The 25,971-nt window shown below is 45.1% G+C and overlaps 1 protein-coding gene across 2 annotated transcripts in view; it reads right to left on the bottom strand.

The window, feature by feature from the left end:
- ZDHHC2 (zDHHC palmitoyltransferase 2) overlaps positions 1-24,691 on the bottom strand; it is a 127,972-nt gene extending 103,281 nt beyond the window's left edge. For both annotated transcript variants that reach the window (XM_075610022.1, XM_075610028.1), the window contains exon 1: positions 24,437-24,691. In XM_075610022.1, the coding sequence (XP_075466137.1) occupies positions 24,437-24,563 (127 nt within the window). In that variant the 5' untranslated portion in view covers positions 24,564-24,691. The remainder of the gene's footprint in view (positions 1-24,436) is intronic.
- Positions 24,692-25,971: the final 1,280 nt, after the last annotated feature.

The raw sequence follows: 25,971 nt of genomic DNA, 5'->3' as shown, positions 1-25,971 counted from the left end.
ATGTTTTTCCTAATAGTAATATATAAGCAGTGAGATACTTCAGTCAACATACAGATAGACATATATGAAAATGACTAATCATGCCCTCATATAGAATAATATATTAAGTTTATAAACACTCTCTATATATGGAGTGTGAACAGCATAATATATCACATAACAAATGTCTATTAGATCAATTTAAATCATCCATATAAAAAAATAGAGCTGAGGCAATGTGCAATAGCCAGACTGCTGAACTGTGTGTATGGAGTAGGTTATATATGGATACAAATGTGAGTACAGGCAGTCCTCGGTTATCCAACGCAATCCGTTCTGGAAGTAGCGTTGGATAGTGAAACCATTGTAAAGTGAGTCCCATGTTAATCCGTGGCGGTGAGAGTTGGATAACGCATTAAAGCATCGGATAACACATTCAGGTGTCGAAAAATGGCCCATAGGGTTGCATTGTAAAGCGTTGGATATGCCATTCGTTATAAAGTGAAACGTTGGATAACGAGGACTATCTGTACATATACTGAGGATATTGCAACACAATAGTGTTACCTGCAAGTCCACATACTGTATTGTCTCTTTTAGTAGGTATCACTACATCACTAAACATTATGTTCGATTGGGGTCTGTGACACAAAAGGGATATAAAAGTTAACTCACTTAGAGATATTAATGCTGTTTATATAAAATGTTTGAGCTCCCAATCTGTATTTAACCCCTTAGTTATTAACGTATACAACGTAAAGATCCAAAAAGCTTTCCTGCAATACAGGACATTAATTCTGTCTCCTCCTCGCCTCTGTGGCTTATTCTATTCAATAGCAATACACTTGAAATTGTGTGAAGTACCTGAAGAGCACATGGAAAAATGCTTGGAAACTGGATATGTCAAATCCTTTTTGGAAATCAATCTCGTCTGTTTCATGATACACTGTTTTAGTGGTCTGGTGGTCAGATAGCTTATCACAGCCACAACTCAGCAGATAAATGACAAAATTAGTATTGCAGGTAATTAAGGAATATATATTAAAGTATTTGGGTCTATCTCTGTTGGTAAATGTTTTAGATTTTTGTAGATACTGTATATGCAGATCTTACAGCGGCCACAACGAAAACAGCCTACAGTATTAGTGTGGGGCAGAAATGTCTAGAATTGTGTATTGTATTGTAATTCAAAAAGCTCAGTGATACAATATTGTCCACATGCACTCCTAAATCCTTCCCCATCAAGGTTTGAACTAATTTGGCCCCATTTAATTGGTAAGACACCTTTTTATTCATGTTTCCCAAATGCATAACCTTACATTTATCTGTATTAAACCACATCAGCACCCCAAACTCACCTTAGCAAATTAGACACCCTCTACAACTCAATATGCCACTTTGTCCTTGTAACAGGGACATAGCCCTGTCTAGATAAGGCTTTAATAGAAAGCCTAAAGTGGTCTACGGAATCCAGCAGGGAGCTGGTTAACTGCAGCTAAAGACAATTAACCAGTCTCCACCTGGATAATCAGACCCACAGAAAAGCCTCAAGCTGGAAAAACTGCTTAGAGAGACTCCTGAGCACAGTCACAACTGTGCTGCTAAAGGACATGATTGTCTGAGCACACAGAAGGACTGTGTGCTTAGATTAAGACAGAAAGACCCAGGCCTCTATTCCAGGACACAGCAGACCCTGGAACTCGCCAGAGGCTGACCCCTTAACAGACACCAACCAGACACAGAGAATGACACAAAGAGCCCCTGCTTACAGGTACCTCTTTAGGCTTTGGGGTGATAGGTTGGTAAGGGGCTTATCCTCCCAGCCCTGCAGATAGGAACTGGGAAAGCGAGTCAGTCCTTACAAAGGGTTAGGCTGTTTATTTTTGTGGTGTCTTGCCTTCAAATACTTTCTGGGCAGGCTACCTGCTTATCTGAACCAGCTCCTCACCACTACCACACGCAGTACTTATCACCTGAGATCTGACTCCAAGCAATTGCTCATCCTCCCAAGGTTCAACAAAGTATCCATCCGCATCTCCTCCTCTTACCGTGCACCTCACACCTGGAACAATCTACCTGAGACTCTCAAATCCACCACCAGTCTATGTTCTTTCAAAACTAAAGTGCTCTCACATTTTAATCTGGTCTCTATCTTTGTCATACGTCTAAAAGATAAAATATGTTAAACTGTTCAAGCAATGTCTTTATACATAATTTATAACTCTGTTCACCTAATGTAACCATGTATCTGTCATCATAACTCTGTGCCCAGGACATAGTTGAAAACGAGAGGTAACTCTCAATGTATTACTTCCTGGTAAAACATTTTTATAAATAAATAATAACAAAAAATCTGCCCTTTACCTGCCAAGTTTCCAGTCTATCCAGTCCTTCTGGAGAGAAATTACATTCTGCTCTGATTTTACTACCTTACAGAATTTAGTGTCATCAGCAAAGATAGGGACTTTGCTCTTTATGCCAACCTCAAGGTCATTAATAAACAAGTTAAAAAGGAGGGTTCCATTTAGGTACTCAACTCACAACTTTAGCCCAACCTGAAAAGGTTCCATTTATGACAACTCTATGTTGTCTATCCTTCAACCAGTTTTCAATCCCAAATTTTAGAAGAACAATTGCAAACATTAGAACAATTTATAGATAGAAAGTATCCTGTGTTAGAAATTCAAAAGGCTAAATCTAAAGCAAGGGATTTGGATAGAAGTGATATACTTGTTCCAAGACAAAAAAAATCCCCAAAAAGAATGTTTATTCCAATTATAACCTAGTTCAATCAAGAATCTGATAAAATTAACAAAATAATAAAAACACTGGCATGTTCTCGAGCAAGATTTAATTCTAAAGGACTTTCTACCAGAAAAACCTCAGATAGTCTTTAGTAAGGTTATGAATTTGAAAGACAAATTGGCTCCTTAGTCTGTTGGGCTCATTGGATAGTAATGATCCCAACAGTTCGATAATTACTAAACCAAAAGGCTTCCACAGGTGCACTAGATACAAAGGATGTAGATTTCACCTTATTAAGACTGATAGCTTTAAATCAAGTGTTACTCAAGAATCTTTTAAGATTTTAAAATGCATTCATTGTACAAGTGCATCTGTGATCTATATGCTAATATGCCCTTGTGGATTACAATACATAGGACGTATTATCCATCCTCTGCGTGTGAGGATATTAGAGTACATTAGGAATATAACAATTGGTTTAGATTCACGTACAGATGCAGCGGCCGTTATTGAAACAAATCACGCGGTGTATACCTCGGAGTACCCATGTGATGGCGCGGAATTACTTCCAACCTTACCGCCTTAAGAGGCGAGTACAGAAAATGGCATTTTAGTGTTCTGGTTTATAAACACCTGAAATTTACACAGTAGCACAGTACTGTACGCTAGAGTTACCCCAAAAATAAAGAATCATTGTCCAGTCTGATTTGGGGGTTTACCTTAGTAAAGCCATATTTCTGACAACACAATGAGTGCACACACAAACCCTGTAAGTGCAAACCCAGACCCACCTAACCATTAGAGGTTTTAATTGGTAAACAATTGTTTGGAGATATGTGCCTCCTCCCTGTTTCCAAGCTCGCCCTGCCCACCTTTAAATAGCAAGTCCTGAGATCAGCTCGGAATGACCAGTCTATTAAGACTTCTTCCTCATATTAGAGAGGTAAAGAGAACAGTCACTGGCGAAGCCCTTCTTAAACTCCTTCTGGGGAGTAGTGATAGTACTCTTGAGGCTCAGTCGCTCTCATCGGGGGTACTACAGTCTCTGTAATGTCTCTGTGAGGTATAAAGCAAGGACTTCTGGGGTCCAAAGAAGGGCTCATTGGAGCCATTGGAGTAGGTGTCTGAGGACTGGGCCCATTATCTGTAGTTCCTTCGTGAGGTGCCCCTTGACTTTGGTCTGTGTTACTAGAGGGTCCTTCCATAGAATCCTCGGTTGTCTCAGTTACTGTGTCTTCGGGACCTTCTGGCTCACCGGCCAATGGTGTAGCCTCTGTCTCTGGTTCATCGTCCCCCACTTGTGGGACAGGCAGAAGATGATTGCGGTGCCAGAACTTTACCCGGCAATCCGCATCTTTTATGAGGTAGACCGGATGGTCCGGCATCTGCGTTTCGACCTAGAAGACCCGTTGTGCCAACGGTCGGCCAATTTGTGTTTGCCGGGGATTCCGAGGTTATGGAGGAGAACTGCATCTCCAGGACAAATTTCCCAATGGTCGTAGCACCTTTTGTTATTGGCATTCAGATGAGCGGAATCTTTCTCTGCTAGCTTTCGATACCCTCAGACGTATGTCTACCGGAAGTCGTGCTTCTTGCCCGAACATTAGAAAGTGAGGAGTGAATCCTGTGGACTCGTAGCAGGTACAATTATATGCATCACCAGGGACTCCACATGCTTACTCCACTCATTCTTCTGAGACCCTTTTAGGGTGCCGAGCATGTCCAGGAGGGTCCGGTTGAACCTCTCTGGCACAGCATCTCCATCCGGATGGTAAGGAGTTGTTCGGGACTTGGTGATGTTTAACAGCTTAAGCAACTCCCAGATGAGGTTACTTTCGAAGTCCCGGCCTTGATCCGAATGCAGGCGATTGGGCAGTCCATAATGGATTAAGTACTTCTCCCATAATATCTTGGCCGCAGTAATGGCCTTTTGGTCTTTGGTTGGAAAGGCTTGGGCGTACTGTGTGTAGTGGTCTGTGATCACCAGTACATTGCCGATGCCTCGGACATCTGGTTCGATACACAAAAAGTCCATGCACATGAGGTCCAGGGGACTAGAGCTCTTCAGATGAGCCATTGGAGTGGCTCTGGTGGGTAGGATCTTCCGTTGAATGCACCGTGAGCATCGGCAGCATTGGTGTTCTACCAACTCTCGCATCCATGGCCAGAAGAACTGGTCACGTATCAAACCGAAGGTTTTGTCCACGCCGAGATGGACAGTTTCATCTTGTACTGATCTCAGGACCATGTGTTGTAGTTTCTTGGGTAGAACCAGCTGCATTCTATCTGGGTGGTTATGATATTGAACCACCTGACAGAATAAGCCCTTGTTGATTTCGAATTTATCCACTTCCCGCATTAGTACTGCGATCGTGTCGCTGGGAGTACGTTTCAGCAATGAAGGCTTGTTTTGCTGGACGGCTTTGCGGATAATTCCAGCCACTGGATCCCTCATCTGGTATTGTACCAGATCCTTCCAGGCGATGATCTTTTCTGGGGTGATATTCATTCCTTCAGGGTTACAAAAGGCGGCAGGGATAGCCTTGGATTGGCATCCCAATGAATCCATGACCCTCAATTCGGAGAAGGCCACTTTATCTTCCACGATGGCTGCGGTTGCGCACATAGCCCGCATCCCTGGTCCAGGGATTTCTTCCCAGAGGTCATCATCTGGGTTGGTACTCAATCCCGGTTTTCTGTATAGAGCATCAGCTCCGATGTTCAAGGGCCCCGGCTTGTACTTTAACGTGAACCGGTAGTTCGAGAGGGCCGCCCGCCATCTTTGGCTGGTGGCATCTAGTTTGGCAGACGTCAATATGTACATCAGCGGATTGCTGTCCATACGCACCTCGAAGGTGACTCCATATAGGTAGTCATGGAGTTTGTCCATGGTTGCCCACTTGAGAGCGAGGAATTCCAACTTGTGGACGGGATAATTCTGCTTGCTGGGGGTTAAACTGTGGTTGACAGAGACCACTGGTCAGAGGCCAGCCGGTTACTTCTAGTGCAAGACTGCACCTAGGCTGTTGAAGCTCACATCCACATGAAGGATGTAGGGCTGCTCAGGATCGGCGTAAGTCAGAACGGGTGCCTCCGTTAAGCTTTTCTTTAGGCCAATGAATGCCTTTTCACAGGCGGCTGTCCACTTGTTGTCGAATGGTAGTCGCGCAGAGGTGGCTTTCCGCCCGGTAACTTCAGAGTATATTTTGAGAAGGTTGTTGAGGACCTTCGCTTTGCTTGAATACCCCTCCACGAAACAGTGATAGTATCCACAGAATCCGAGAAAGGAGCGTAGTTCTATGACGCTCTCTGGCCTCAACCATTTCACCACTGTTTCAACTTTGGCGGGTTCGGTAGCAATCCCATCCGCAGACACTATGTGTCTCACGTAGGTCACTGAGGTGCGGCAGAACCGGCATTTATCCAAAGACAGCTTCAAGCCTTCCTGGCCCAGTCGATCCAACACTTTCAGTAGTCGTTCTTTATGCTCCTCCAGAGACTTACCGAAGACGATGATATGGTCCAGGTAGACTAAGCATTCCCGTGGGTTCATGTTGCCGATGCTCTTCTCCATCAAATGCTGAAAGGTTGCTGGGGCACCACAAATGCCTTGGGGCATGTGTGTGTATTGGTAGAAGCCAAGGGGACATACGAAGGCCGTCTTCTCCTGGTCTTCTGCACTCATTGGTACCTGGTAGTACCCAGATATCAGGTCCAGTAAACTGAACCACTGGCTTCCTGACAGCGCATTGAGAATCTCTTCAATCATCGGAAGAGTGTACTGGTCAGGTACGGTGCAGTTGTTCAGGGTCCGATAGTCGACATACAATCAGACCAACCCATTCTTCTTCCGCACCACCACGATTGGTGATGTGTAGGGGCTACGGGATTCTGTTACAATCACTGCCGTCTCCATCTCTTATAGGACATCTCTCATGTCCTCCACATCTCGGGGAGTGATGTGACAGGAACGCTCCCGAAAAGGCGTGGTGTCACTTAGCTTGATGTGCTGTGCTGGGAGTTTCGGCTGCAGCCCACATCCATCTCACTGGTGGAGAACACGTCCCGGCGTTCTTCAGGCTTGGCCGTTAGTCGATCCTTCCACTTGGTGGGCAAGGTTGAGTCTCCGAAGTCAAATGTCAGCCCGGCCGGCTGATCCTGCACAATGGCGGTGTTCACCTGAGCCATCGTCTCGACGTGGGTGACTGGATATATTCGCCCCAATCTTTGACCGTGATCGAAGGGCATGGGGTACGGGGAGAATCTTGGATTTCTATTCCTGCACTTCGGGCACAAGTTTGTATCCTCGGTTGGCATCTTCCTTGGGCGTGCTCTCAAGAGATTACAGATGCTTGGCGTTGTCTCGGCCCAGATAACAGCACACGACGTACATGACCTTCACTCCCCCTGGTGGAATCTCTGACAATCCTTTGGTGTGATTGAACAGCTCCCCATATCCATCTTGTGCCGATATTTTGCAGCACTCTTCCCTTAGTACTGGGTGGATTTGTAGGGCGGACAGGGGTAGTTTGCCGGCCTCTTGCGTGGCTCGCAGCGTGCCAAAAGTATCTATCTTGTTGCAGGGGATTCTGGCAGCCCTATTGGCTGCTGTGGGCACATGGTATCAGCCCCTAAGGCTCATGGGACTTGCAGTCTCTGCGCAGAGCCTTTCACGGTAATGGCTGCCACGCGCCTAACACTGCACATGCGCGGCCTCTCAGCCAAGAGCAGCCCCCCTTCCTCTCTCCTCCCCCCCGGCGGAGCCACAGCGCCCAGATTTCGGGGAGCGGTGTGTGTGTTTGCATGTCTGTCCATCGGTGACTCCTCCTGGTGGAAGCTGGCAACACTGCCGGCCTCGTCTGCTAGGAGTGATGTCACTTCCGTCACCACTGACTTCCGCCTCAATAAAGTGCATTCACGCCACTAAAGAAGTTTCACTTCAAAAAGTCTTGCAACACAATTCTTACCTTGCTTTATAAGAAGCACAGATTACAAATGTAAACAAAACAAACATCTCTTAAAGGCATAATATAGCACATCAAGGGGCCTATGCAGAGAGCAGCGCTATTTCGAAATTCGCCATTTTTTGGAGAAAATCGCGCAGAAAGCAGCAGAAAATGGCGAGTTCCGAAAAACGCGCCAATTTTTCTTTTCTATTTGTAAAACTCGCCTCGCGGCTGGCGAGAACCTCAATCTCGCCAGTTTTAAAAATATCCTAATGCAGAGAGGCGCGAACGGCATCTAGCGGCTGTTCGCGCCAATAAAATGGCGCGATTGTCTCCTTTTTGCCTCGCCAGAAAAAATTGGCAAGAAGCTGCCGCTCGCGGCCATTGCAAAGGGAAAAAAAAGGCGCAAATTTATTTTTACACGTTTCTGAAGCGCGCATCTCGCCAATTTAAACTCGCCACACGCATCCATGTTAAACATAGCAGAATTCGCACTTTTCTGCATATGGAGAATAAAACTCTCCAAAAAAGCTACTTTTTAATAAATTCGCCAATTTTAAAATTCGCTGCTCTCTGCATAGGCCCCCAAGTCCAGCATCTCAGCTGTCCCTTTTGGAGACAAATTGTAAGGCAGAAAGTCTGAAGTTGAAATAACCCTTCAATCAGGTTCACCTCGCAAATTACTTAGAACAGACAGCAGTTCTGGCAGGTATTGAACTGCAGATTGCTCGGCTGGACTTTGCACATGCTGAGTGTTAACCTTTTCATGCCTTTTACCTTTGAAGGCTTTATACATCCCACCACAGTTTAGTTACTGTAATAACATGACAAAATAGTGGTGCGACACAATCTGTCAAATGCGCAGCACCTTTTTCTCCTATAAAAACAGTCCATAAACTAAAAGGAGATTGATAAAACGTTATATATACTAAAAAACAACGGAGGTCTAAATGGTTTGTAATATGGCCCATCCAGACAACATTTGGAAAGTCATATTACCACCCCACATAGCCAAAAGAAAAAGAAAGGGGGGCGGAGGGATCAAAGGGGTATAAAGATACAGGGACTGCAGAGACTGGAGGCAGAAGAACTGTAAGAGGGGAGAAGGGGCAATCTGATGAAAGGGAATTGCCAGAGAAAATGAAACCCCTCCCAAGTTTCAGATAACCATGTTTACAAACTAATATTTAAACATACTTACAGGTGCCATATTTAGGTAAAAAGGATGCAGACCCCTAAACATGTCACTGGCATTACTTTACGTTGGTCCTTATAAGGATTGCCCCTTTAAAGCAGCAGTCCAAGCTGCCGTTTAAAAAAAATAAATCCCTTTAATATGTGCATCAATACAATCCACACAAGTCCTTAGCTAAGTTGCCGATCGAGTGGTGAAAATTTGGCTCGGGGGTTCACTAAATGTCTGCAGTCAGTGCAACGCAATTTTACCTACTTTGTTGTATTTCTGTAAATAGCGTCCCCCGTTTGTGCAATTTTATATACTGCAGCCAATCAAATTGCTCTGCATAAGCAAACAAACCAATGAGGAGGATGAGACTTCACATCAATTTGCAACAAAATTATTTTCTGCTCATAAGTCTGAATAATATAATTTTTATATTATGTGTAGCCCGTCTCTGGGAATAGTATTGAGTTGGGTCTCTGGGAATAGTATTGAGTTTGGTGGTTGATGGCCCTGATGGGTTAATGGTGTGGGCTCACACAGGGTAACGCCCCTCTCAGGTCACATGGTAAAGAGTGACTTGGCAGAAAAGAAGCCATGCCCACGTTATGTCTGGTGATCAGTAATGTCAGCACCAGGGTATATAAGACAGCCCTTAAAGTTCTAGAACTCAGGTTTCTGGGAGTAACAGTTGGAGGGGTCTAACTGTGGATAATGTAAATAGGTTTAAGTGTATAGTTAGTGTATAGTGATAGGAAACGCTCTGCTCTGACACTGACACTATTTTAATGTCTCAATAAAGCCTTGCATAATTTTTCATTACCTGGGTTTCCCTGTTTCCGTGATTTTGGATTCTACGCTGGTACTCTGGATCTCCTTATGCAGTTTTACTATATAATGTTACTGTCCTGTCCCTGTTTGTTATTTTATAGTCAGGGAAAGTGTCCCATTCAGTTAGACTCCATTGCCATGGTATTATAGAAGTCTACAGGCTCACAAAGAGGAAGCCTATGTTCTATCGGGGTTATCACAATAGTATCCAAGGGACCTAGGGATCAGCCCTGTTAAGTGGCCCACTGTTACCTCAGAATCAGAGTGCCTAATGATGCCACAGTTCATGATAGTTAGGGTAACCCAAGATGGAAACGTAAGATGACAGTAACAAGAACAAGCTTAAATACCTCCCTAGAGCATTAAGAGTGGATACTAACTTGGGAAGCTGTCAATAGTACAAACACTGAAGATACAAGAAATATATCTATTGTGGATGAGGTCAATGTGTGAGACGCAATCTGGACGGCTGTCAATAAATCTCTTGTTTGTACTCTAAAAGTTCCTTGCGCTCTTCATTATAATATCAACATATCTACGCCCAGCCTGCGCGGATCCACCACCCTGACAAGGTATGAGAGACTGAGCACAGCCATAAACATAGTCAACTGATGTAAATTCCTTAAGAGACTGGCAAGGACGGTTACATTATATACTGGAAGACTAAGGCTGCGGCCACGCTGCCGCTGAGCTCGCTCATGCTTTGAGAGCGGTGACATCACCAGCTCTCCAAGCATGAGCGATCGCTGTCCTGCATCATTTTTAGAGCAAGAGCGGAGGGGGGGGGGGGGGGTGGGGCATGGCTATTACGGCTATTACGGGAGGGGTGTGTCATTGGCTGGATAGGGGCTGTCTGTGTCTGTATGTGTTTCTGTCTCTGTGTGTCTCTGTGTCTCTGTGTCTCTATGTGTCTGTGTCTCTCTCTCTCTCTCTCTCTCTCTCTGTCTCCATTTTCTCTCTACCCCCTTCCATCCCCTGTTTCACCCCTTCCCTCCTCTCTCTATCCCCCTTCCCTCATCTCTTTCCCCCCCATTGCTCTCTCTCCACCCCATTGCTCTCGCTCCACCCCATTGCTATCTCTCCCCCCCCATTGCTCTCTCTCTCCCCCCGTTGCTCTCCCCCTTCCCCCCAGTTGCTCTCTCTCCCCCGTTGCGCTCTCTATCCCCCATTGCGCTCTCTCTCCCCCCAATTGTACTCTCCATTGCTCTCTCTCCCCCATTGCTCTCTCTCCCCCATTGCGCTCGCTCTCTCCCCCCATTGCTCTCTCCACGCCCCCTGCTCTCCCAACCCCCCTGCGCTCTCTCTCCTGCCCCCCTCACTGTGCTCTCTCCCCCCTGCCCTCCCCTGTGCGCTCTCTCCCCTGCCCCCCTGTGCTCTCTCTCCCCTGCCCCCCCCTGCGCTCTATTTCTCGGCCGCTCTCTCTCTCCCGGCAATCCCCCCTCTCTCCCCGACCCTCCCCCCTCTCTCCCCTTTGCTTTCTCTCCCCCCCTTGCTTTCTCTCACCCCCTTGCTTTCTCTCCCCTTGCTTTCCCACCCTTCCCCTCTCTCTCCCTTCTCCCCCCTCTCTCTCTCACCCTCTCTCCCCTTCACTCACCACTCTGTTTGCCCCCCCCACCTCACCACTCCATTTGCCCCCACCACCACACCACTCTGTTTGCCCCCACCACCACACCACTCTGTTTGCCCCCCGCCACACCACTCTGTTTGCCCCCCACCACACCACTCTGTTTGCCCCCACCACCACACCACTCTGTTTTCCCCCCACCACACCACTCTGCTTGCCACCACCACCACACCACTCCCTTTGCCCCAACCACACAGCACCACTCCCTTTGCCCCCCCACCACAGCACCACTCCGTTTACCCCCCACCCCATAGCACCACTCCGTTTGCCCCCCCCACCTCACAGCACCACTCCGTTTGCCCGCCCACCACACAGCACAACTCCATTTGCCCCCCCACCACACAGCACCACTCCGTTTGCCCTCCCCACCACACTGCACCACCCCATTTGCCCCCCCACCACACAGCACCCCTCCGTTTGCCCCCACCACCACATAGCACCACTCCGTTTCCCCCCCACCACACAACACCACTCCGTTTGCCCCCCCACTACACAGCACCACTCTGTTTGCCCCCCCACCACACAGCACCACTCCGTTTGCCCCCCCCCACCACACAGCACAACTCCGTTTGCCCCCCCACCACAGCACCACTCCGTTTGCCCCCCCACCACACAGCACCATTCTGTTTGTGCCCCCTTCCACTTCTCTCTGCTCCCCCTCCGTTAAAAAATGTCATGTTGTGTTTGGTGTGTAATTAGAACACTCCCTCTCTTCCCATTGGTCAGAGCAGGGTCATGTGACCCTGCTCTCAGCACAAAAGTTTCTCTCCCTTGTCTCCCCAAGCACAATGCTTGGGAGAGCGTGTGTGCATGCGCATGAGCGCGCGCATAGCGTGAGCCTGGATGTCACGATCAACATTGAAGAAGGTAAGCGCGCCAAGCGCGGACCACGCCAGCGGGGACTCAGCCTAAAGTGTATTGAGACTAATCGTTTCAGCTTCTGCTTCTTCTGTAACAGCTCAACTTGTCCTCTTCCCTACTGTGACCATGTAAAAAGAAATGATAGGTAGTTTACTGGATGTGCAATCATAGCCCCTGCAAATCACCCCAAGTGACGGAAAATGTGAGGGGTCTGGACAGTTTTGAATGAAAAAGAAGCCAGAGTGAGGAGTAATAATCCCAATGCATTTTAGCCTTCAAATATCAGAAATGACATCATCATATGGTCCTTACTCTCAACAAAGGAAAGAATTCTTCATAGTAAGGACAGTTACAATGTGGGTATCATTACCCATAGACACTGTGATAGAAGATACAATAGATATCTTCAAAAAAAGGTTGGACATCCTTTAAGAAAGGAAAGGTATACAGGGATATCTATATATATATATATAAGACTGAAATATTGTTTGTGTGTATCCGCTCACACCACCCTCACCAGGCCGCACGCACATCCCACCCGCCACCACAGCCACCACAGCCACCACCGCCCACCCTCTGTCAGCAGCGCTTCACCTCCCCACCCGCCGCCGACACAGCTCCTCGCAAGGGGGTGGGGGAGGACTACACCACCGCCGCCGACAGCCGCCTCTGCACCACCCCCCACCCTCTGTCAGCAGCGCCTCACCTCCCCACCCGCTGCCGACACAGCTCCTCGCGGGGGGGGGGGGGGGGGGGAGGGAAAACACCACCGCCACCGACAGCCGCCTCTGCTCCACCACCGCCCACCCTCTGTCACCAGCGCCCCACCCACTGCCGACACAGCTCCGCGCGGGGGGGACTACATCACCGCTGACGACAGCCGCCTCTGCACCACCACCCCCCATCCTATGTCAGCAACGCCTCACCTCCCCACCAGCCGCCGACACAGCTCCGCGGGGGGGGGGGACTACTACACCACCACCGCCAACGACGACAGCCGCCTCTGCACCACCACCCTATGTCAGCAACGCCTCACCTCCCCACCAGCCACCGACACAGCTCCGCGCGGGGGGGGGACGACTTCTACACCACCACCGCCAACGACGGCAGCCGCCTGTGCACCACCACCCCATGTCAGCAGCGCCTCACCTCCCAACCCGCCCCTGACAATGGCGCGCCACCGCGAGTCCGCAGGTGGGGGGGAGGGAGTCAGGAGAGAGGGAGGGGCAAGCCCACACATACATACACACTGACTGACTGACACACACACACTGACTGACACACACACACTGACCGACACACACACACTTCCCCCCTCAGTCAGCTCAGCTGCCAAACACACGGGCGGAACGGAGCTGTGAACGGGGGGGGGGGGGGGAACGAAGCGTGGAAGGGGAGGGAATCGGAGATGTGAACTGGGGGGGGAACAAGCTCTGAACGGGGGGGGGGGGGGAAACAAGCTCTGAACGGGGGGGCAGAGCTGTGAAGAGAGGGGGGGAGAGAGTGGAAGGTAGTGGAGAGAGGGGCGAGCGAGAACATTACATCCCGGGCAACATCGGGTATATCAGCTAGTACCAAATAAGTAAACATGGGAAGGATGTTGATCCAGGGAGATATATGAATGCAATTATTGGAGTCAGGGAGGAATTTAATTTTCCCCTTAGGAGACGTCATTGGATGATATTTCACTGGGGTTTTTTGTTTGCCTGCCTCTGGATCACAATGCTGTAAGTATAGATATAGGATAAAGTATCGGTCACCTACATTTAGCATAGGTTAAACTTAATGGACATATGTCTTTTTTCAACCTCCTCTTCTATGTAACTATGTAACAAGAACGAATCTCTCAACAATTTGTACAGTATATACCATTCAGCATAGCTTCACTAGCGTAAAGACTATATTTAACTTGCCTGTAACACATTGCTAGTCTCCGAAGACACAATGAGCAACATAATGTATGACATTTCTTTATAATGTTAATGATGGGGCTCTTTTACTGCCAAAAAATGCATATATTTTACCATAATTATTCATCCCTTATTCTGCATCATGACTAATTCTACACTGAGCATCAATTAGCATATGCAGTCTGGAAAGAGTTGCCAGGGACAGTTTACTTCCACTGATGTGGATACAGCCTTTTTGGATCTACTAGTCAATTAAAATCCATAGTGGCGTAAAAGGTTTTAGACCCAAGAAAGCAATTGATAAAATAGTTTTAAGAAAAAGTAATTAGAGTTGAAAGCCCATGTACAAACCACATCTACTTGTGAGCTTCCACATTAGTTCCATAAAAGCAATCGGTATGTTCAAAAGAGTGTTTCCTTCTGTATGGCTATCTATTAAAGCTTTGAAGAAATCTTTTTTCCCCTATTCTTCTTAATCTGATGCACTGTCCATTTTGTAATATTGTAATACAAATGCACTACAATGATGTTTTAAAATGACTACTTCTAAGGTCTCGCTAATTAAATGGTTATCCTCCAAAAAAGTAGGAACAAAGTTTCCTCTTAATTTTAGGGAATAACAGTACAAATGAACAGTAGAAGATATAACTCGTGATTCCCAGTCATGTCTTTCACAAAAGCTGGAGAAAAGAGGGTTACAAAAACAGATTATTTCATTGGTATAAATGCAAAACAACTACATTGCTGCCCTATTTAGTTTAAATGCCTTAAATACATCAATGCAGGATGTTTTGCATGGTTATTTTCTTTCACCATAAAGTCACTGGCAAAGCAGTTACAATAACAATAGACTGCTTGTTAAAGTAGCAATCCATGCTGCTGTTTTTTTAATTATTCCCCCTCCCCGTTTAATATGGGCATTAATGCAATCACACAATAAGTAATTAGCTAAGTTGCCGATCGATCCGTTCTCTTGTGATTGATCGGCGAAGATTCGGCTTGGGAGGAGTATTGACTGTGAATTTGTAAATGGCTGCTATAAAAATAAAAAGGCTTGTTACTTTATAATACTTTAAAAATGTCATTCAGAGTTGTTTAAAAAATGTTACAAGTATTTTCTCATAGTACAGAACTGATTTATTAAAAAAAAACACACATGTAGGATATTTTTTGGTCTGCAGCTTTAACCATCAACTACCGGCAGTACAGGAGAACACCGACACCAAACATTGGAGGAGTCCCTCATTTTCTGCATCTGGATGTTTGGAGAGCCAGTGGAGGGCTGCACCCAAATAAGCTCTGAAACGCTCACACGTAGTGTTTAATTTTATATATATATATATATATATATATATATATATATATATATATATATATATATATATATATAGGTAACAGAGCAGATGGCACACAAATACAGATGAAGACAGGTGCTTAGTCCCATATGAATGAATATAATCAAAGGCTCCTTACCAGGCAGACCAGAGAATCCAGGGAATCCAAAGCAGGCACAGCAAGGAAGAGACAGCACACTTGTTAGCAAAAAGAATTGTATTAGTGAAGCACTCCCTTGATAAAGGTCCTGTTTTTAGGACCGAAACGTTGGTGTTTTGTGCCTGCTTCACTAATACAATTCTTTTTGCTAACAAGTGTGCTGTCTCTTCCTTGCTGTGCCTGCTTTGGATTCCCTGGATTCTCTGGTCTGCCTGGTAAGGAGCCTTTGATTATATATATATATATATATATACATATACGAGGTGATAATGGTTGAAAGGCAGGGTTGCAGACCTGTCTAAGACGTGTGAATGTGCTCACAAGTGATATTCTTTATTATATATATATATATATATATATATGTTTTTTTTTAATTGCTTGACATTAAAGATATACTATTTTTATTGGTGTATCTTGTAATTGTGCTTTGTTTCTCAACACTATTTATGCTATCTCTCTTTGAGGCGGCACAGAGGTTCCTCTATAAAGAAGCTGCAGCTAGACACCAGGAGATGTTCTTTACTCCACTTCATTAGTCTGCAGTGTCTGGGTAGTGGACTTGGGGACAGAATGGGACATTTGGTCATGGTCGCCTTGCCACGACCAAGTCCCCATCAGCGTTTGACTGCAGGGGGACCCTCCGCCACCTGCCGCTTCTACTATAAGGAAGGTTTTAGGGTACGGTGTCAACTTTAGGGGTTTTAGTGGTTAGGTTAGGGGGTTAACATTAGTGGGTTTAGGGTAAGGGGTTAAGGGTTTTTCAGTATCTAAATATATCTAAATGCTGTAGCTATCGGTGTCCCAGTATGAAGTCAAGTCCCCGTGACGTCTGACGTCACTGGCAACAAATCCCGATGTACGTTTCACCCCTGCTGGAGCTTTCTCAGGGGGCAGGGCTTCATACTGGGAGCGAGCAGTATTTTGTAGCAAGTGCATTTAAACCATTAGATAAGGGAATCTACGGAAAATCTGACCCAAATGTTTGATAACCTTTGTTCCTCTATCAGGAAGTTAGTTGTATAACCTTCGATTCAGCCCCAACCCCACTTGCACAAGTCCACTGTTAGACACTAAGCCTTTAGAAAGTAAGTTCTATTTTCTTGGCTTCACCAGGCCAAGGCATCAATATGTATATAGTGCTATTTAACATATCCTCTGAGTTGTTACCATAACAGGAGGTGCAGCCATATATACCTGCGTCGGTCCATGTTTAGTTTGATGGGGCAGCGCTATTTTCCTATCTTCCATTCTCTGCCGTCTCTCTAACTGTCCCTAATTGACTCTTTTTGAGTAAAAACTCTGCCGTTCTCAACGTTTTCCTACATGCCTTATCCGTGCACACTCCAGCTCTTGATTGGGTGTGAGAGGGAGGTGCATCCTGGGTAAAAAAAACTGCCAAATGGCACACTCCACAAAGCTATGCCTCTGTCTCCCAAGCTTTGGCATCTCCCTGTCCTACGGCAACACCACCTAGGAGTACGCGATCCCCAGAGGTCTGCACCCGTGACACCAAACCTTGTGGCAGGCCCACAGTTACATTAAGGGCACTACTCTACAATGTCTTGCGTTGAGCTGCAGCGCAGTGTTTGGCAGCAGGATCACCACCATGGTGCCCATACACGTGGCACTGTTTAGGTAATCTGGTTTCGTTGAGCCCTGGGTCAAAGTCCTTGCAACACTTTATACTTTGCTTTTTGTATCTGCCTAATTATTATGTTTTTAAGGAACAGGAAGTGTCCCAGTGGTAAAGTCACTGCCTTTGAAATGGTTGGACCCAGGTTGAGTCCCAAGGTCCGCTCCTTGTGCCCTTGTTAAATCACTATATCTCCTTGTGCCAAATGTACCAAAATTAGATTGTATGCTACATGGGACAGAGACTTACTCCTGCAAAATTACAGTACAACTCTGTATACACTGCAGTATTATATAAAGATATTATTATTAAGCAACGTAAAATGTAATTTACTCTTTATAATGGTCACTTTGGTACAATGGTAAATATGCCACTAAACATAACTTACTAAAAGTGTTTACTTCACTTTTCAGTTACTCACAAACAACAATAATGCAACCAAGACTCACTGTAGCTTAGATGAAGCAGAAGGTGAAATGGAAAAGTGAACAAAGTAATACAATTTTTAAATGAATGAATGATAACTGAAGGCTGTAGAACTTTGCATTTTCCATAGAACATTGTCACTTTAAATAAGCATTCCCTCTTGACTATACATACTGTATATGGGAAGCATGGCGGGCTCCAGAGCTGAACCCCATTTATTTCAGCTCCAGGGACCCCATGGTTCTTAGGATACTTACGGGAGAAGGCGTCGCCGGTTACTTCCACTTTGTGCCAATATCACCCGGGCAAATAAGATCCCATGACGGATGCCGTTGCGGCTTCCTATTAGGCGACGCAACGTTGGAAATTTAAACAGTGGCACCTTCCCCGGTAAGTATCTCAGAAACCAGAAGTTCTTGGAATAAATGGGGTACAACTCTGGATACCCCCCTGCTTCCCACACATGTAAAAGATAACAAAAAAATATCCTACATGTGTGTGTTTTTTTTTAAATAAATCTGTTCGATACTATGAGAAAATACTTATAGCATTTTTTTTTTAGATATTATAATATAATGAGTATTTTGTGTTCCTATAGCAACCATTTACAAAGTCACATCCCCTTCCTCTACTGAAAAAGGCTCTGACACACCCCTTTTTGAGCCCTGCCCTCTTTCTAGCAGTGAACCAATTGTATCTAGTGACTGCCTGGTCACATGATCTTCCACAGAGAACTTTGCATCATTGGTCCACTTCTGCTGCACTGACAGTAATTTAGTGAACCCCGAGTCTTATTTTCACTGACCGATCACAGGAGAATGGATCGATCGGCAACTTGGCTAATCACTTGTCATTGTGTAGATTGTATTGATGCACAAATTGAAAGGATTTTTTTTTTTTTTAAACGGCAGCTTGAGCTGTTTCAACTTTGTATCTGCTCAAAGTTCTAGTACAGGGGTGGCCAACCTGGAAGCATTTGGAATAGGATCCTGATGAAGGAGCAAACAAGAAATAATGACTGAAAAAACGACTAAGAAATGGAACACCTCAAAATCCTTCAAATTAAAAAACATGACAAGGGAAACTTATGAAGATTAACATAAATTTTGAAAATAAACAATTGAAATCACTTATTACCAATTAAAACCATAAAATAAATCAATTTAAATAAGGATATTAAAATGTAAGTTAAGTTATTCCCCGTATTTGTTTGTGAGCAGACGTTTTCAGCAATGAACTTTGTCAAAAATAATTACTGATCTGTAGTGACATACACTGATGTGGATGCAGTCTGCTTCTGCTATCAACAACGAAAATCAATCCTAATCTTGAGAAACTCTTACCTGAAATGCAAGTTCAGAAACCACATTGAGACATTTTCAATTCAGATTCTTCTTCCTTATTTTTTTTAAAATTAGGATTTCAAGTTTTTTTTGTCTCTTCTCAATAAAAATGTTTGTAATATTTTAATATTTTTATTATCCTTGTTTACTTTTGGCATTATTTCGTTTCGGTTCAGCTATTTATTTAAACCGGATTTAGGGGGCATTTGGACAGGGAGCCGCCCAAACATTTGTGCCCATTTATTGGCACATCTGAAAGAAAGTTTGGCCACCCATGGTCTAGTAGCTGTATGAGTCCTGGATCAGTGTAGATTTAAATACATTTCTTAATGTAGAGGGATTTGAAAACAAATGCCCAATTTATCGTTGTTCTGAAAGCAGTAATTAAAGAAAGGAACATCTAGAGAGAGCAACATAGTTTAAAAACCTGGAGAAGGGACGATGCAGTCGTTCTTCAGTAACCTGTAGCTGACCTGAGGCTTTAAGAAGTCTAAGGCCGTATCCATAGTCATGCGATGGAATGAGCAATGTCACGCACACCGCAAAGAAAAGGCCGTACCTCAATGCAGACGGCCATAGAGCGCGCGTGATCGTGAGTGACGGGGCGAACGATTTTTCGCGAGACAATTTTTTTTTATTTTGTCGCATGACGGCCAGGTCACGTGTGCGGTTCAGCCACTGAGGGTGAAATGCTCACGTGACGTCACGGGCACGTCTTCATTACGCAATCCCATGGGCCATGGATTGCTTCTCGTACAGGCGCACGTGACGCCATGCACACCGTCGCACGCGCGCCTATAAAATATCCGAGGCCTAAGAGCATTGGAGATGTAAGGCAAAATACCTATTTACAATGTAGGTTATAAACAAAGCAGAGGTAACAGACATTCTAGCTCAGGAGTGGCCAACTCCAGTCCTCAAGGGCCACCAACAGGCCAGGTATTAGGGATATCCCTGCTTCAGCACAGGGGGCTCAATCAGTGGCTCAGTAAAAAACTGAGCCCTTGATTGAGCCACTGGTGCTGAAGTAGGGATATCCTTAAAACGTGACCTGTTTTGGCCCTTGAGGACTAGAGTTGGCCACCAATGTTCTAGGTCAAGGGTGCTCAAACTTTACAGTTCGTGCCCTCGTCTGCGCTTCCCCCCTGCTCGCTACCTCCCCCCCCCCTCATTACCTGCTCTCAGGCTTCAGCGGCATCATATGACGTCAAACGTTATGTGACGTCACGTTGCCATGGCAACCTGTTGCCATTTGACCCCACAGCGTCTTTTGACACTGTGTTGTCATGACGACGCTTCGTCAAAGAGCCGGCTGACAGCAGTAAAAGAAAGTTGTAGAGGTCTCACGCCTCCCCCGACATTTAATTTAAATGCATTGGGGAAGAGCACGGGGATCTGCAACCGCCATGTCCCCCTAGAAACTCCCGCGCGCCCCCCCCCCCCGGTATGCACACTCCTGTTCTAGGTAATGGGTGTTACTGAGCCTCAATAAAACCACAGTTTTGTCAGAATTACACACAATGTATATGTAGCAATGCCCAGGAACACCTGTGTTTACATTTGGCACCATTTTGTGCTCCAAGACAAGTCATATGTAACAACATTGTTCTTACATCTGGTGCTGACTTCTAAACATAAAGGTTTATGCCATCTCAGACCTGGCCGAGGTTTTGATGCAGATTGAAGGAATAAAAAGTTACACAGAAGAGCACACTTTGATACATCTCATAATCTGTGTGTGCCATGTAAGTCTTCTCTAACACCTCCTATGTCACTCCCCAAATCACAGGCTGATGCACATGGGGCAAACACTGGAACAAAGGTCTTCATACACTGATGTAGAGAGGAGCAAGACGAAAATAGTGCCCTCTGTGCCAATTTCACTTCAAAATTGCCTTAGTATGTAGGACCAAGAATGTACACTGCCAACATCTATATAAAAGATGTACACCAAAAGGAGAAGACCTCCTGTTTTCATCAAATCAATAGAGACACATGTATTTCATATTCCTTGTGATAAGTGGGGAAAGTCAAAGTTAATTATGCACTTAAAATCAAATGTAGGGACGTGAATGTATTTGTTTCATTATACCAAAATACCATGGAGAGTCCTCCTATAAACACTTTATTCTTCACTTATCTGACCTAAACTTGGGTTATACACTCATGGTTAATTCTATTCAATATGCTGTGATTACATTTTAAAACAGCAACCGCACAGTTGTTACTCCTTTTTTGGACAGGATGGTAACCAAGCGGTCTTTGGGGTAGAGCAGCGCTGTTTTCAGCTCCGGGAAGGCCTCGGTTCACATGATACGTACCATGAAGGTACCAGTATCACTTCCTGGTTTCGCCCTGGGATTTAGTCGCTAAAAATGATGCAGTTGCTTCCTATTGCCCAGGAGGGGACTGAAATGCTGGCAACTTCCCTGGTAAATTTCTGGAGAGTCGGGGGGTTGTCCATGGAACTGAAATTAGGGGGTGTAAATCCATGCAGTACAGGCAGTCCTCGGCTATCCAACGGAATCCGTTCTGGAAGTAGCATTGGATAGTGAAACCGTTGTAAAGTGAGTCCCAAGTTAATCAGTGGTGGTGAGCTTCGGATAACTCATTGAGGCGTCGGATAACGCATTCTAGCTTCTGAAAACAGCCCGTAGGGCTGCATTGTAAAGCGTCGGATATGCCATCCGTTGTAAAGTGAAACGTCGGATAGCCCTGTACACTTTATTTCCTGTTGCTTCAAGGCTTGGTATCTCAGGAATTAGAAATGGCAAAAAGGTATAGAGACTGAGTAGGAGCAGCAGTTTGAAAGGGCACCAAATAAAAATAAAATCTATATTTGAGTGGAGCAGCGTGGATTGTGGTGCAGACAACCCTAACTGTGACAGGGGAAATGTAATCGTTGTAACTGTAAAAGTGAGAGTCCAGTGAATGCGTTGAAAAGGAAGATTTATTTTTATGGGAACAAGTGACTCCTGACAGGTATAATGTGTACGCATTTAAATAATATATTCACACTGATAACTTGTATAATCTATATCATTTCATTGTATGATTTATATGTATTTTCAATGTACACATACAGGCATACCCCAGTTTAAGGACACTCACTTTAAGTACACTCGCGAGTAAGTACATATCGCTCAATAAGCAAACGGTAGCTCACGCATGCGCCTGTCAGCCCGCCCCGAACAGCAATACCGGCTCCCTACCTGTACTGAAGCTGTGCGCAAGCAGGGAGACTATAGAGCCTGTTACACATGTGTTATTTACATCAGTTATGCACGTATATGACGATTGCAGTACAGTACATGCATTGATAAGTGGAAAAAGGTAGTGCTTCATTTTAAGTACATTTTCACTTTACATACATGCTCCGGTCCCATTGCGTATGTTAATGCGGGGCATGCCTATATTGTGCATTATTTGGTATCACTCTTGTGTGTTTGGTTAAGTAAATGATTTAGTGTCCTTTTATGATTTAGTACTTACATCTGGATGATTCAGTGCTGTATGTCATGATTAAGCATCTTCACATGGTGTACACAGTCTAATTTATGTTCTGTGCATACTTTGATCTTAGAGCTATCTATCTAGTGATTCACTCACGGAGGACACATCTGGCTTTTAAGAGGTACCATCCGACTCTTGCGTTCCTCTCAAGGATGTCTTCTTTCTACTCCATTTGTATCTAAAGCCCTCTACCGCCTTAAACCTTTCTCACTTACTGCCCCGCACCTCTGGAATGCCCTTCCACTCATTACCCGACTAGCACCCTCTCTATCCACCTTTAAGACCCACCTTAAGACACACTTGCTTAAAGAAGCATATGAATAGCACTGTGGATTATACTGGACACATGATACATAAAGCTTGGCCCCCTGCAGACGCACTTACCAGAACTCCCTCCTACTGTCTCTGTACGTTCTCCCTACCTACCAATTAGACTGTAAGCTCCTCGGAGCAGGGACTCATTTTCCTTAATGTTACTTTTATGTCTGATGCACTTATTCCCATGTCCTGTTACCCTATTTCCTCAATTCTAAGACGCACCTTTTTTCCGATTTTCACATGTCTGAAATTGGGGTGTGTCTTAGAATCGATGTATTAATTTTTTTAACATGTTTCGGGAGAGGTCCCATGTCAGCGGAGGACAAAGTGTGCGGAGGCGGCAGGAGAGGTCCCACGTCTGCAGATGGTTGAAGATGGACAGCGGGTGGGAGTGCGGTGGCGGCGGCAAGACAGATCCCAAGTCTGCAGGTGAATGAAGATAAGAAGACAGCGGGCGTGCGGTGGCGGCTAATAGATCATAATAGCAGGAGCAGAGCGGCGTAGGGGAATGGCTTGGGAGGTGCACTCTGTAACACCGGAAGTTGACCGGTGTCTGACTTCCGGTTACAGTGTGCACCTCCCAAGCCGTTCCCCTATGCCGCTCTGCTCCTGCTCAGCTCTCCTGCTATTATGATCTGCCGCCACCGCACGCCCGCTGTCTTATCTTCATTCACATGCAGACTTTGGACCTGTCCTGCCGCCGCCACCGCACTCCCACCGTCCATCTTCAACCAGCTGCAGACTTTGGACCTGTCCTGCTGCCGCCACCACACTCCCACCGTCCATCTTCAACCATCTGCAGACATGGGACCTCTCCTGAGACATGGTAAGCGAAAAAGTAATTTTCCTCAATTGTAAGGGCCAAATCGATGGTGCGTCTTACAATCGAAGGCGTCTTACAATCGAGGAAATATGGGATTTATATTATCTGTTATTTATTTGATTACCACGTGTATTACTGCTGTGAAGCGCTATGTACATTAATGGCGCTATATAAATTAAGATATACAATACAATACAAGGTACAATATAAGTCTATAGGTGCAAATGGGGCAATAAAAATGAGGAAGATTCAGGATGAGGAAGTAAGGTATGAGGTACATGTATATGATATATTTATACACTATATTTGTGATCAATGATTCAGCATCCATAGTCAACAATTGTGTAATTATATAGCACATATGAAATGTAGGTCTATAATGTGCATTCTTCAATCCTTGATACATATTGATATTGTAGTTTCATTTCATTATATACTTTTCTAAATATTCAGTATGCATTGTACACACACACACACTGATGTGTGTGTGTGTGTGTGTGTGTGTGTGTGTGTGTGTGTGTGTGTGTGTGTATACATTGTCTGCTTTAGGCAGAGTTAGGAAATTGCCTGGCATACAGTATATAATCTGTCATTTAACATTACCATTTAATTTGGTATCTGACCTGCTACTTTATGATATAAAAACTACATATGTCACTATTCTTTAATGAGTACATGTATTTAGCCTGTGGATATTTACAGAGTGTACACAGTGTGTATGGGGGTTGTGTGAGTGAGTAGATATGCTGGTACAGTATATATAGCAGGTGAGAAGATGTTGCTCTGTTGATTAGTGCCCCTGTCACTCACCTATGGAGAGCTGGATCACATAGGCGTAGTAGGACCAGCAAACGATGATGGAGATAAAAAGCACAGGGATCCAGTACAGACACCTCCTGCACCTCCTCTTCACACTGCTAGGGCCCGACGGCGCCATGGTCCGGCGGGAGCCTCTTCATGGGCAGGAGGAGGGCAGCTTTCCCCTTTCCCCAGAGCCTGGGCAATGCAGAGGGACTGCTGTGAGGTGGAGAGGCTGCAGGAGTGCTGTGCCGGTGCAATGTGTGTGTGTGTGTGTGTGTGTGCGGCTTGTACCCCTCCTCCTGCTCCTCCCTCCTTCCCTCTCACAGTGTTTACAGCAGCACCCTCACACTACATCACTCACACTCACTGCCAGGCTGCCACACTCATTCTCATCAACTCCACGCACTCAGCAACCCCTGTCACTCACAGAGGTATTTACCTAAGGAAGACGTCCTGAAACTTGGCAACCTTTTGTTTTTCTTCTTTTTTTTTAACGGCATCTACTTTCTTTTCGCTATGCCATTAAACTGGAACGAAATTATTATTTGATGTCAGCAACTCAGATTGTTGTAACCAATCGGTTTCTTAATTTGACGTGAGCAAGGTACTTGGTAAGAAGAAAAAACAGAGATACATTGAGGCAAAATACCGGATGTATCAAAAGAAAATTATCCTCTTGTTTTTTTAACCCTCAAATTGCAGAATTTACCTTAATTTCTAAAAATTAAAATGACAATGCATTGCAAGCCAACATGACTGTTATTAATTAAAAATACTATGTTAATTATGTTTTTGTCACTTTTTTTTACCCACCATAACTTATTTTGTGTGTTTGCAACCTACTGTATTACAGCTGCACATTGCAAAACCCATACAACCAATCCCACACTGATGAGACCCTAAAGGTTGAAACAGCTGTCTGTGAGTGGGTTTACTAGCTATGCACTTTAACCAAGGCTGTGCTGAAAAGCTGTGTAATGTGGCAGGCATAAACTTACAGGGATCCATGTTAAAATGGATTTGAAGCAAAAGGCGACACTGTGTGCATATTTGCATGCCATTTCCCAGGATCCCTAGCTGCAGTGAAGGCATAATATGCCAGGATATAATGGTGTAAAGTAGGGTTGCGGACCTGTCCGAGATGTGAATGTGCTCACAAGGGATAATTAAAAATACCTAAGTCCCACCATCACATGCTAGAAACAAAGAATATCAAATGTTACCACTTTCCTAAATACAAATTAAAGTAGCAGTGTCACAGGAGACCAGGCTTATTAACACCTTTTTATACCGGGATCATTGATTGAGCAAAGAAAATTGTAATTTATTTCAGGAAAAGACATACACACAATGTAACACAATTTACAGGGTTAACACACTTACTGGGAACAGGGCTAATGAATAAATCTATCCTTTAAAACGAAATTCACAAAAATGAACTCTGTAGAAGCCCTTTCCAATTACCGGTAGGTACTCACGAAAGTCCTGGAACTGATTTCGGCATGCAATGCCAGCCACGACCGCTACGTTCTTCAGAAGTGGGA

Source organism: Ascaphus truei, chromosome 1 (genome assembly GCF_040206685.1).
Source record: "Ascaphus truei isolate aAscTru1 chromosome 1, aAscTru1.hap1, whole genome shotgun sequence".
Classification (NCBI taxonomy): Eukaryota; Metazoa; Chordata; class Amphibia; order Anura; family Ascaphidae; genus Ascaphus; species Ascaphus truei.
Note: the sequence above shows the minus strand (reverse complement) of the source record. Positions and strands in the feature narration are given on the sequence as shown.